Source organism: Peromyscus californicus, unplaced genomic scaffold, assembly GCF_007827085.1.
Source record: "Peromyscus californicus insignis strain IS unplaced genomic scaffold, ASM782708v3 Scaffold_15__1_contigs__length_86483966, whole genome shotgun sequence".
NCBI classification, from domain to species: domain Eukaryota; kingdom Metazoa; phylum Chordata; class Mammalia; order Rodentia; family Cricetidae; genus Peromyscus; species Peromyscus californicus.
In genome coordinates this window covers 50,859,770-50,872,134 of record NW_026294447.1, presented here as the reverse complement: position 1 = coordinate 50,872,134, position 12,365 = coordinate 50,859,770, and the positions used below count along the sequence as shown (strand labels likewise).

Sequence of the window (12,365 nt, the reverse complement as noted above, 5' to 3'; positions counted from 1 at the left end):
ATACATTCTGGAAAACTTCATGCCTTTGTTACTTGGCCTCTTGCCCAAATACAGTCTGTGTTACAAATTCCTAGAATACTACTTTTTCTGGGTATATCAGTACATGTCTGGTTCGGCATATATCCTTAAGAAATGCCAGAGTCAACATACTGTATATGTTGTTCTTATGTCCCCTAACATTTTAGTTTCAGCTTCTTTCTGCATCAGTATATAGGCGGTGTTCTCAGAGAGCCATGATGGGTTTTCAGTTCTAAGTTGTTTGTGTACAGCCCTGGACATTGAGATCTTTGCTGCCATCCTTCCCAGAGTGCTGGCAGTGAGTCACCATCACTGTTTATTGCTGTGTGTGTGCTGCTCTGGTTCTGCTCCCACTGAGCCCTCCTCTTTACCTAACTGGTCTAACTACACTTTGCAGGTGGAGGCCTCTCCACAAGTCCTGTAGGGCCTCCCAGCTTCTTTTACAGTTTCAGTTTTCTGGTAACTGTTTCTCCTTGCTTCTGATGGTTAGTATTCACTGTAACTCTTCACTGAATTCTGTTTGTTTCCCACTTAATAATGCCAGATGTGCTTTTCAGATCAGCGTGAAAAGTTATGTGCTGTTCTCCTAAATGGACAGATAACTTTAGAAAGATTTAAGGAAATATCATTTTCTTCCTTTTCTTTCTCTCCTTTCTTCCTTTTTATAATTTACTTATTTTTACTTTATGTGTACGAGTGTTTTGGCTTCATGAAGTGTATGGATCACATGCATGCCTGGTGTGTGTGGAGGCCAAAAGAGATTATCAGATTCCTTGGAACTACAGGTACAGGCTGTTGTGAGCCGCATGTGGGTATTGGGAACCAAACAGGAGTCCTCTGTAAGAGCAAGGGCTCTTAACTGCTGAGCTGTCTGTCCAGCACTTCACCCTCCTTTTCTTGTTGTTTGAGATAGGGTCTCACTGTATTCTACACTGACCTGGCCTGTCGTTCACTATATAGCCTCGAGCTGGCCTCAAATTTATAGCAGCTGTCCTGCTTCAGCCCCACAAGTGCAGGCATGAACCCCCACACCTGCCTCCATCTTTCAAGGACAATTCAGAATAACTGTTTGGATCGGAAGGAAATGAGAAAGAGAGATGGTGGAGATACTCTCGTACTCTCATACAGTTTTATAGGACGCTTTTATATGGGACTATTAGGTTCTCTAAAGGAAATTGAGATATGTATTTCAAAGTAGATCCCAGAGAAATTCAGTTTTAAAAAAGCACTGGGGGAAGAAGGCTTTATATAACTTATAACAGACATAACATGAGAAAATGATGTTGAATCATAGAGAACTGTCTAACCTGTTAGGTTTTCAAGAAAATATTATTCCATAATTGACTATTAAATACATGTGTAGGTCTGTGTTTAGTAATGTTGGGTTTGTGAGAGGGGAGCCTGGTCTATTTGCTCAGAAGGTAAAGGAAACAGATAGATTCATTCTTTAGTTAAGAGAAGGTTTTGTATTCCAATAGAATCAAATAATAGGTCCCTTTAATGAGAAAAATGGGCCCTTTATTTTCTAATTAAAACTAATAGTCTGAATGGGTACTTTTTTTTTTTTTCATTTTTATTTAATCTGGCTGGGTGTTAGGGAGTGGAAGTGAACTGGGAGGTTGGGGGCTTTTCTTAAGAGTATGTTTGGTGGGTATAAGGGTAAGGGTGGTAGCCATGGGAATAGAATAGAAAAGGCTCTGCCCTGGGAATGGTCCTCTGCAAAAAATGTAGGGCTAGAAAGTAAATGCAGAGTTGTAGAAATGTTCCCCTTGGAGCTGTAAGTAAAACTGTACATGACTGAAGGCTGTGGTTTGTTCAGTAATGTTTCCAATACAAAGAATTTAAGATAGATCCCCCAGTTATGTTTATTTATGTCTGTTTGATGTCTCTTCTTGAATGATGGCATGTGCTGCTTTCCCTGTCCCCTTGTCATTTAAGGAAGAACTTCAGATGTCACTTTCCAAACTGAGCAATGAATATGAAGTCATTAAAAATACAGCTACAAGGGACATAGATTTGTTTTCTCAAGTACGAGACTTGAAACTTAATTTGGAGGTGAAGGAACAAGAACTGAATCAGAGTATTCATGAGAATGAAGTACTCACGGCTGAGTTAGAAGAACTGGACAGGCAGAACCAAGAGGCTACTAAGGTAACACTGCATTAAATGTGATGAGGCAAGAGGCACATGCTCACTCCAGCCAGTTGAACTAACATAGACAGGGATATAATTTTGTGGTTTAATATTTCCGTTCGCTTATGATCTAATCAAATTTAAATATGCAGAACATATCTCAGTTGCAGCTATTCAACTCGCTGAGTTAGGATATGTAAGCAAGCAATGGCTTTGCTTTGGTAAACTGTATACAGAGACAGGTAACAGTTTGTGGGCTACCATTTGTTGAAGCCTGCTCTGGTGTTTAAAGGTTAGAAACAACATGTGTGATTAGCCTTTTTGATTTTAGATTCTTACTCCTAAAATGATAAACTTTTTGTAAATTATTTTGTGAGACATAATGGGATAGAAAGGTTTTTTTTTTTATTGTTTTTTTTTTGGTTTTTTTTTTGGTTTTTCAAGACAGGGCTTCTCTGTGTAGCTTTGCGCCTTTCCTGGATCTCGCTCTGTAGACCAGGCTGGCCTCGAACTCACCAAGATCCGCCTGGCTCTGCCTCTTGAGTGCTGGGATTAAAGGTGTGTGCCACCACTGCCTAGCCTAGAAAGTTATTTTTTAAGAGGGATTAGAAATATTCAGATTATTATTATATGATACATGAAATTTTATAAAATTTTCTTTAGATACTAACATGAGAAAATGTCACAAAGTTACTGTGCAAATTAATTTTTCTTTCAGCATGTGATTTTAATAAAAGATCAACTATCAAAACAACAAAGTGAAGGAGATAGTGTCATCAAGAAACTAAAAGAAGATCTAGATGATGGAAAACAGAGAATCCATCAACTGGAGGATGATAAAATGAACATTATCAAAGAGTTAGACATGCAGAAAGAAAAGCTAACTCACAGTGAACGGGCCCTAAGTGATTTACAGTTAACCAAGCAGAAGCTTGAAGATAAAGTAGAAGACTTAGTAGATCAGCTAAGTAAATCAGAGAAAAATAATTTCAACATTCAGAAGGAGAACTGTGAACTGAGGGAACACATCAGACAGAATGAGGAGGAGCTGTCCACAGTCAGGAGTGAGTTGACTCCGTCCCAAAGCCAGGACTCTAATAGTAATTTGAAGGATGACTTCCTTAAAGAAAGGGAGACTGAAGTTAGAACCTTAAAGCAGAATCTTTCAGAAGTAGAACAGCTCAATGAACATTTAAAGCAAGTCGCTTTTGATCTCAGGACCGAAAATGAAAAGTTGGTTGTAGCATGTGAGGATGTAAGAAATCAGTTGGAAGAATCTATTGCTGGCAACAACCAGGTTTCTCTGGAAAGAACTGCCATGCTGGAGACTCTGAAATGTGAGAAAGCACAACTAGAAGCAGAACTGTGTGGAGCTGAGAAGAGGCTGTTGGAAGAAGCAAAGAAATACAAGCAAACCATTGAGGAACTGTCCAGCGCACGCAGCCTGACGACCTCTGCCTTGCAGCTGGAACATGAGCGCTTAGTTCAGCTCAGTCAGGAAAAAGACTCTGAGATAGCAGAGCTCAAAAAGAGTATTGAGCAGATGAATACTGATCATCAACAGATGAAGGAATCTTTGTTGTCTAGTTTAGAAGAGCAGAAACAATTGACACAACTTATAAATGAAAAGGAAATTTGTATTGTGAAACTTAAAGAAAAAAGTTCAGAACTGCAGGGGGAATTGGACAAATGTGCTCAGACCTTAAGAAAAAATGAGACTCTAAGGCAGACCATAGAGGAAAAGGATAGAAGTCTTGGAGCCATGAAAGAAGAGAACAATCACTTGCAAGAAGAGCTGGAGCGGATCAGGGAGCAGCAGAGTCGGGCTGTGCCCATGCCTGAGCCTAGAGCTCTTGACAGCACCACAGAGTTAGAATCTGAGCTGTCTAGGCTGCACATAATCAAGGATCACCTGGAAGAAGAAATTAAACATCACCAGAAGATGATTGAAGATCAAAACCAGAATAAGTTGCAACTACTCCAATCTCTACAGGAGCAGAAGAAAGAAATGGATGAGTTTAGATACCAGCACGAACAAATGAATATCACACACACCCAGCTCTTTTTAGAAAAAGATGAGGAAATTAAGAACTTGCAGAAAACAATTGAACAAATAAAAGCCCAGTTACATGAAGAAAGACGGGACATTCCAACAGAGAATTCTGATATTTTTCAAGAAACCAAAGTTCAGAGCCTTACTATAGAAAATGAAAGTGAAAAGCATGATTTATCCAAAGCTGAAACAGAAAGGTTAGTGAAGGGGATAAAAGAACGGGAGCTGGAGATTAAGCTTCTGAATGAAAAGAATATCTCTTTAACTAAACAGATTGACCAGCTGTCCAAAGATGAGGTCGGCAAGCTCACTCAGATTATCCAGCAGAAAGACTTGGAGATACAAGCTCTTCACGCCAGGATTTCCTCGGCTTCCTGTTCTCAGGATGTTGTTTACCTTCAGCAGCAGCTGCATGCCTATGCTATGGAAAGAGAGAAAGTAATGGTTGTCTTAAATGAGAAGACAAGGGAAAATAGCCAGCTAAAAACAGAATATCACAAGATGATAGATATTATTAGTGCCAAAGAAGCAGCCCTTATTAAACTGCAAGATGAGAATAAAAAAATGTCCACTAGATTTGAAAGTAGTGGTCAAGATATGTTTAAAGAAACAATTCAGAATTTATCACGGATCATTCGAGAAAAAGACATTGAAATAGATGCACTGAGTCAGAAGTGCCAGACTCTCCTGACAGTTTTGCAGACTTCTGGCACGGGTAGCGAGGTTGGAGGAGTTAATAGTAACCAGTTTGAGGAGCTCTTACAAGAACGTGATAAGCTAAAACAGCAGGTGAAGAAAATGGAGGAGTGGAAACAGCAGGTGATGACCACCGTCCAAAACATGCAGCATGAGTCAGCCCAGCTTCAGGAAGAACTTCATCAGCTTCAGGCACAAGTTTTGGTCGACAGTGATAACAATTCTAAACTTCAAGTGGACTACACTGGCCTGATCCAAAGTTATGAGCGGAATGAAACTAAACTTAAGAATTTTGGGCAGGAATTGGCACAAGTTCAGCATAGCATAGGGCAGCTTTGTAATACCAAGGACCTTCTTTTAGGAAAACTTGATATCATGTCACCCCAGCTCTCTCCTGGCTCATCGCTTCCTGCTCAGTCAGCAGAGCCTCTTAAGGCATGCCAGTCTGCTGGGCCACATGAGTCTCCTCAGCTGCTTCAACAAGAAGTGGATGATCTGAGACGGTCACTCCAGGAAAAAGATGCCACAATTAGAACGCTTCAGGAAAACAACCACAGACTGTCAGAGTCCGTGGCTGCTTCCTCAGAGGTGGGAAGAAGAGAACACGAACAAACGGATTCGGAAGTCAAGCAGCTGAAGGAGAAACAAGAGGTTTTACAAAACTTACTTAAGGAGAAAGACCTCTTAATCAAAGCCAAAAGTGACCAATTACATTCTTCAAATGAAAATTTCACTAACAAAGTGAATGAAAATGAGCTTTTGAGGCAGGCAGTGACAAACTTGAAGGAGAGAATATTGATTTTAGAAATGGACATTTCTAAATTAAAAGGGGAAAATGAAAAAATAGTAGAAACTTCCAGGGGGAAGGAAACAGAATACCAGGCGTTACAAGAGACGAACATGAAGTTTTCCATGATGTTACGAGAAAAAGAGTTTGAATGCCATTCGATGAGAGAGAAGGCGCTTGCTTTTGAACAGTTATTGAAAGAGAAAGAACAGGTATGTTCTTGGTGGGGTATGCAGGAAAACATTGAGGGCAGAGGAGCCCTTTTAATGTGTTCATTACTTTATAGATGGTGTTTCTGAGGAAGATGAAACTTGCTCATGTAGGAATATTTATTTGGTGCTTTGGTTCGTGTACAGTTTCTTCACCCCCAAATTACTAGATATTTTCAAATATTTTTAGTAGTAGATTAATTCTTCATAACCTCCTAAGTATAAAACCAAGATTCAGTAGCAAGTACCATTTTCCTTTGTAGTAGAAGTGAGTCGTCAGAGCAGTTCTTAAGGGATGGTAGAGAGCAAACCCAGGACCTCTGCTATAGGTGCATTCTACTTTTTTTGCTGTCCTTGAACTCACAGAGATCTGCCTGCCTCTGCCTGCCGAATGCTCGGATTAAAGATGTGTGCCACTACCACCTGGCCTGGCAAGCATTCTACTTAGAAGCTATTTCCTCAGCTGACCAGAGGGAAGTTTTGAAGTCACTTGAATCACATTTTAGGCATATTTCAGTAGCTTCTAGAAATGGCCAACATTTTAGAAATTTCTGGATGAAAGGGAAGCACTAAGAGATGTATTTGACCGTGAGCTGTAGTAAGGGTACTTCTAGTATGTATATATTTGTGTATGTATGAGTGTATGAGAGAAACTGAAAAGTTTCAGAAACCCCAAATTATCCATGTAACATGTGATAAACTATTAGAAAAAAATATGCTGGATGAGCCATTCAATTGACTTTATATACTATTTATTTATTTGTTGCATGTGTTGCGTGTGTGTGCTCCTGGCACAGTGGATGTGTGAAAGTCAGAGAATATCTTTAGAGGGTTGCTTCTTTCTCCACTCTCGGATCAAATTCGAGTCATTAGGCTTAGCCACCTTTCCCCACTGAGCCACATTGCTGGCCTTGAATTGGCTCTGATGGATCAGTCCACAGTTTGAAACATGTTTGGAGTATTTCCTTAGACAGAATGGGCTCTGCCGATACCCTAGTCCTGGCTCTGTCACTTCTAGAACCTGGGGTATGTTTTGATCAGACTGGTTTGTTTATTCACTCTTTTTTTTTTTTTTGGTTTTTTTTTGAGACAGGGTTTCTCTGTGTAGCTTTGCGCCTTTTCCTGGATCTCGCTCTGTAGACCAGGCTGGCCTCGAACTCACAAAGATCCACCTGCCTCTGCCTCCCGAGTGCTGGGATTAAAGGTGTGCGCCACCACCGCCCAGCTGTTTATTCACTCTTAAAATGGATGGCCATAGCAGTTCAGTGTAAAGTGCCAGTAACTTTTGATGTGTGCAGTGGCATACATGCTCACTCTAAGCTCCTTTAGTGAACTTGTTTTATGGCTATTTTACATGTTGGGTGTGGCAAGAACTAATGAAGATAGTCTGGTAAGTACTGTACTGTGTCTTTGGCATTACTCTTGTAGTATGAATTCTTCACTTTGGTAGTAGAAATTTGGAAAGGGCATGATAGACAGAACAATACAATATTCAACAACAGTTTATTTTTTTCTTCTTTTGGCAGTGCTGGGGATTGAACCTAGGGTCTCATGCTTACTAGGGAGGCACTGTGCCACTGAGTTATATCCCAGTCCAGCATCTGCTTCTTGAGCATGTATCTGCTGCTAGACACAGGATTAAAAATGTTAAGTTCTCCTGTAAGAGTCCTGGATTATCTGATTTAAAAGGTATACTGTTTGGCCAGGCATTGCAGTCCATGTAATCCTAGCACTTGAGAGATGGAGGCAGGAGGATCAGGAGTCAGCCTTGACTACTTTATGAAGCTAGCCTAGGTCTTTCAGAGATCTCAGCTTGAATGGTATTGGCCTGTACCAGTCTAATTGGTTTAAAAGATCTTGGAGCATGAACCTTCCCACTGTTCTCTGACTGACAACGGGTGTAGTATTTTATGGTTCCAAGAGCATAACTGGGAGGTGGACAGTGAAGTATCTTGTTATACTGAATGTACCTTTTTATGCAGTTTTGGCATTGGTGCCATTTCCTTCTATTATATTGACATCTATAGATCTAAATTATGCAGATTTTATTGAAGATCTACCTTGTCTAAGTGAGAGTTTCTGTTGTTGTGAAGAGATACCATGACCATGGTGACTCTTCTAAAGGAAAACATTTGAGGTGGTGGCTTACAGTTTCAGTTACAGTTTAGTCCATTATCATCATGGCAGGGACCATGGCAGCTGGGAGTATGGTGGTGTGCAGGCAGACATGGTGCTGGACAATTCTACATCTTGATCCAAAGGCAACAAGAAGTGAAACTGACATACTGGATATGGCTTGAGCATATATGAGACCTCAAGGCCTGCCTCCACAGTGACATACTTCCTCTAACAAGACCACACCTACTCCAGCAAGGCCACACCTCCTAATAGTTACACTCCCTTTGGGGCCCATTTTCTTTCAAACCACCACATACCTTAAGTATTCTATTATTTGAATGTATTTAGTATAAGCTAAATATTTTTCTAATGATTTTCCTTATGTAATTTAAGGGTACCTTTGTTTAACCTATACAGGTTGAACAGCTATAATATAGAATCAGAAATGGTCCAAAATCCAAAATCCAAGACTTTTTGATCACCAACCTGATGGTGTGCCACCTCACAGAGCTTATATGCCCCCCTCTTCCGAGTTGTTCCCTGAACCTTAGCTGTGGAGGCTCTGTTGGAGATGAACTAACAGGATGGGCACCTCACATTCAGTTGGTCTCTTTATTTTGACCAGTTGTAAATTTATGTAACTGTCTCTGTCCATTGCAAAAATAAGCTTCTTAGCCGGGCGGTGGTGGCGCACGCCTTTAATCCCAGCACTTGGGAGGCAGAGGCAGGCGGATCTCTGTGAGTTCGAGGCCAGCCTGGTCTACAGAGCAAGATCCAGGAAAAGGTGCAAAGCTACACAGAGAAACCCTGTCTCAAAAAACCAAATAAATAAATAAATAAATAAATAAGCTTCTTTGTGGGGTGAAATTGACGAATATCTGTGGGTCTAAGCATATGTTTTTAGAATGGAGTTAGAAATTACACTGGTTTAGTAAAGTGGGAGTAGTAGGTCCTCTTCTAGGGTCTGTGACCCCACTGGCCACAGGTAGTTGGCAGGAATGAATCCCACCTTACATAGCAGGCTGTAAGACCTGTCAGACAGCACCATTGGTGATATCTTAGCAGGCTGGTCCCTGTTGTCCATAGGCTTTGCAGATGGGTAGAAATATTAGTTGCTTTTCTCCTTATGCTTCTTGCATTCACCTTTAGATACTGGTGAGAGCCTGGTGCTCAAGGAGGAGGCTTCTAGGTCAGTTCCAGTTCAGTTCCTCCAAGTCTTGTGTCCAAAGTGTGTAGTATCTTCAGCAATAGGGTTTACCTTCAAGTTCTGGGAGGTAACCAAGGGCAGTGTCAGTATTGTTTGGGGGGTCTCCTAGACCCTCTTGACCAACAATTCAAAGGGAGCTGTCCAACGCCTAGCTCTGGGATTTTTTGTAGGGTAGGCTGTGGCTCTTGCAGAGGACGTTGTCATTCCAAGTGGTATGACTTCATACAAACTATATGTATGCATATACACATACATTCATATATGCATTTTTAAAGTAAAGATAAAATAATATTTTCCTATGGCTTTTTCAAATGCATTTAGTATTACTTATCCTTCCTTCTTCCCCCTTCTCTGTTATCCTGCCAAGTTAAGTCTCCCCTGAATTTTTCCATTTTCCCCTTCATATCACCTGTGTCCTACTATCTTAAAATGTTTCTTTCATTTTTCTGTATTCTGTTTTTTAAGTACTAGTGATTGAACCTATGGCCTCCTCATATATGTTGGGCAGGTGTTCTACTACTAAGCTAGATTCCCAGACCCCTTGAAAACATGTGTGTGTTGGGGGGGGGGATTCTTGAGATAGAGTCTTGTTATGTAATTCTGAACTTACTATGTAGATCAGGATGGTCTTGAACTCAAAGAGATCCACTGGCTTCTGATGGAATTAAAGGCATGAACCACCATACTGGCTCCCTTAAAGATATTTCGTTTTTTCTTTATGGTTTTTTTCAAGACAGGGTTTCTCTGTGTAGTTTTGGTGCCTGTTCTAGATCTCACTCTGTAGACCAGGCTGGCCTTGAACTCACAGAGATCCGCCTGGCTCTGCCTCCTGAGTGCTGGTATTAAAGGTGTGCGCCACCACCGCTCGGCTTCCTTTAAGACATTTCTAATGAACATTTCCTTTAGCACAGCTTTGGGATTATAGACAAGTTGTAGAGATTGTGAAGAGAATTTTCATCTACCTTGCACTCAGTTTCTCTTGTTGTTACTATCTTGCATATTTCAGTGGTTGTTACAGCTAAAGAACTAGCATTGCAGCAGTGCAGGTTCATGCTTATTGGAATCCTTCCGTCTCACCACATGTCCTGCTGCTGCTGCAGGGGCTATGTGGGACACCACATTATATTTAGATGTCCCAACCTTATTTATATATTATGTATACAGTGTTCTGCCTGCATGTCTGCCTGTAGGCCAGAAGAGGGCACCAGATCTCATTATGTATGGTTGTAAACCACCATGTGGTTGCTGGGAATTGAACTCAGGACCTCTGGAAGAGCAGCCAGTGCCCTAAACTGCTGAGCTATCCTAGATGTCACATCTTAAACTCCTTCAGATTGTCTCTTCTTTGGATTTTAAATGTTGTTGGATTTTGTTGACATTGTTGTTATTAACTGTATTTTTAAAATATTTAATGAAGAAAATGTCATTTTGAAAATATATTATTTTTTCAAGCTAAAGTTATTTCTTTCCAAAAGGGCAAGGCTGGGGAGTTAAATCAACTTTTAAATGCAGTTAAATCAATGCAGGAGAAGACAGTTACATTTCAACAGGAGAGAGACCAAGTTATGCTGGCCCTGAAACAGAAGCAAATGGAAAACACTACACTACAGAATGAGGTATACGTTTATTGTAATGGACTGTGATGCAGGCTGTATGTTTTTTAACCATTAACTAAGGCAAATGAAATTATCTTGTGGTTTTTCTCTTCCTTTTATGTACTGTGGTAGGGTATATTATAATTTGGTTTTTCGAAATGTTAACTGTGATATGTACCTTATGTATAAGAAAATTGCCAGGCGGTGGTGACACTTGCCTTTAATCCCAGCACTTGGGAGACAGAGGCAGGCAGATTTCAGTGAGTTCAAGGCCAGCCTGGTCTACAAAGTGAGTTCCAGGACAGCCAGGACTGTTGCACAGAGAAACCCTGTCTCCAAAAACAAACAAACAAAAAACCCAAAAAAAAAAAAAAAAAGAAAGTGAAGAAAATTACCTCATAAAGTATGAAAAAAATGACATTTACTAAAAAGGTACTCTGCCATAAAAGTCCAGTACTTCTGTATGATTCCATTTCTGTTATAACCATGCAAATGAGACCTTGCAAATGTAAAGCTTCCATTTGAATCTTTTTAAACATAATTTTGGGAAAAGTTTTCCTGGTATAAACACACTTTGCAGTGTGAGGCATTAGTATCTTAATATATTGTTATATGTAATACATAATTAATTTACTTGTTATAACTAAGTAAAACATGTTATATTTATGTTATTTCTTTAGATGTCACAGCCTTATGTATAAGTAATAAAAATAATTATTTAAATGCTATAATTAACAATTATAACAACATTGGTAGTTATGTATAATTTATATTAACATATTAGTACATTTCCATGATATGGAATAATATGATGACATAAGTGTTCTGTAGGAATGAGCATTGCATAAAAGAAAAGTAAAGAAGGTCCTCTCCCTAGGTTCAACACTTACGTGACAAAGAGTCCCGGTTAAACCAGGAGCTACAGAGACTGCGCGACCACCTTTTAGAGTCAGAAGATTCTCACACCCGGGAAGCTTTGGCTGCAGAAGATAGAGAGGCCAAACTGAGGAAGAAAGTCACAGTGTTGGAAGAAAAGCTAGTTTCATCCTCTAATGCCATGGAAAATGCAAGGTAAGTTTTTCTTTTTTCTTTTTGCATGAACTTTAACTGGTCACTTGTTGAGCATCATGCTCAGTAAATGTTTCGCTTATATTCATTAAGTCATTGTCTCCATTTTACAGTTGAAATATCTTATGGTAAAGTGGGGTGAAAACTTGATCAAGACAAGCTCATGGTGTGGGTCTCTTGAGGATCTAGCACTCAAACTTTCTGCTGCTCGGTCGCCCTGCCCCCCACACTTAATGTCACTTGTCATTTTAGGGGACTAGTCTTGAGAATCTGGCAGGTTGTATTAGCTCTGTCTAGTTCCCGAAGAGCTAATTTAATTCATGTGGTATGACTTCAGCAGATGATTGAAGGTTGACAGCAGGTGGATGTTAGAAATGAAAGTATACAGGAAGGGGCAGGTTGGAGAATGGATCAGCTTGTGGAACCAACCCGTGCCTTTTTAAAAGTTTTCAGTGACTAGGTTCCTTCTTAAATATTTCAA

General features: G+C 40.1%; 1 protein-coding gene across 5 annotated transcripts in view; it reads left to right on the top strand.

Moving 5' to 3' along the window:
* The window catches only part of Trip11 (thyroid hormone receptor interactor 11), an 81,480-nt gene that overhangs the window by 26,904 nt on the left and 42,211 nt on the right, over positions 1-12,365 (top strand). For 4 of the 5 annotated variants that reach the window (XM_052738801.1, XM_052738803.1, XM_052738800.1 and 1 more), the window contains 4 exons: positions 1,957-2,169; positions 2,870-5,899; positions 10,697-10,837; positions 11,694-11,887. In XM_052738801.1, coding sequence (XP_052594761.1) covers positions 1,957-2,169; positions 2,870-5,899; positions 10,697-10,837; positions 11,694-11,887 — 3,578 coding nt within the window. The remainder of the gene's footprint in view (positions 1-1,956; positions 2,170-2,869; positions 5,900-10,696; positions 10,838-11,693; positions 11,888-12,365) is intronic. The other variant, XM_052738802.1, reaches the window with a different exon arrangement.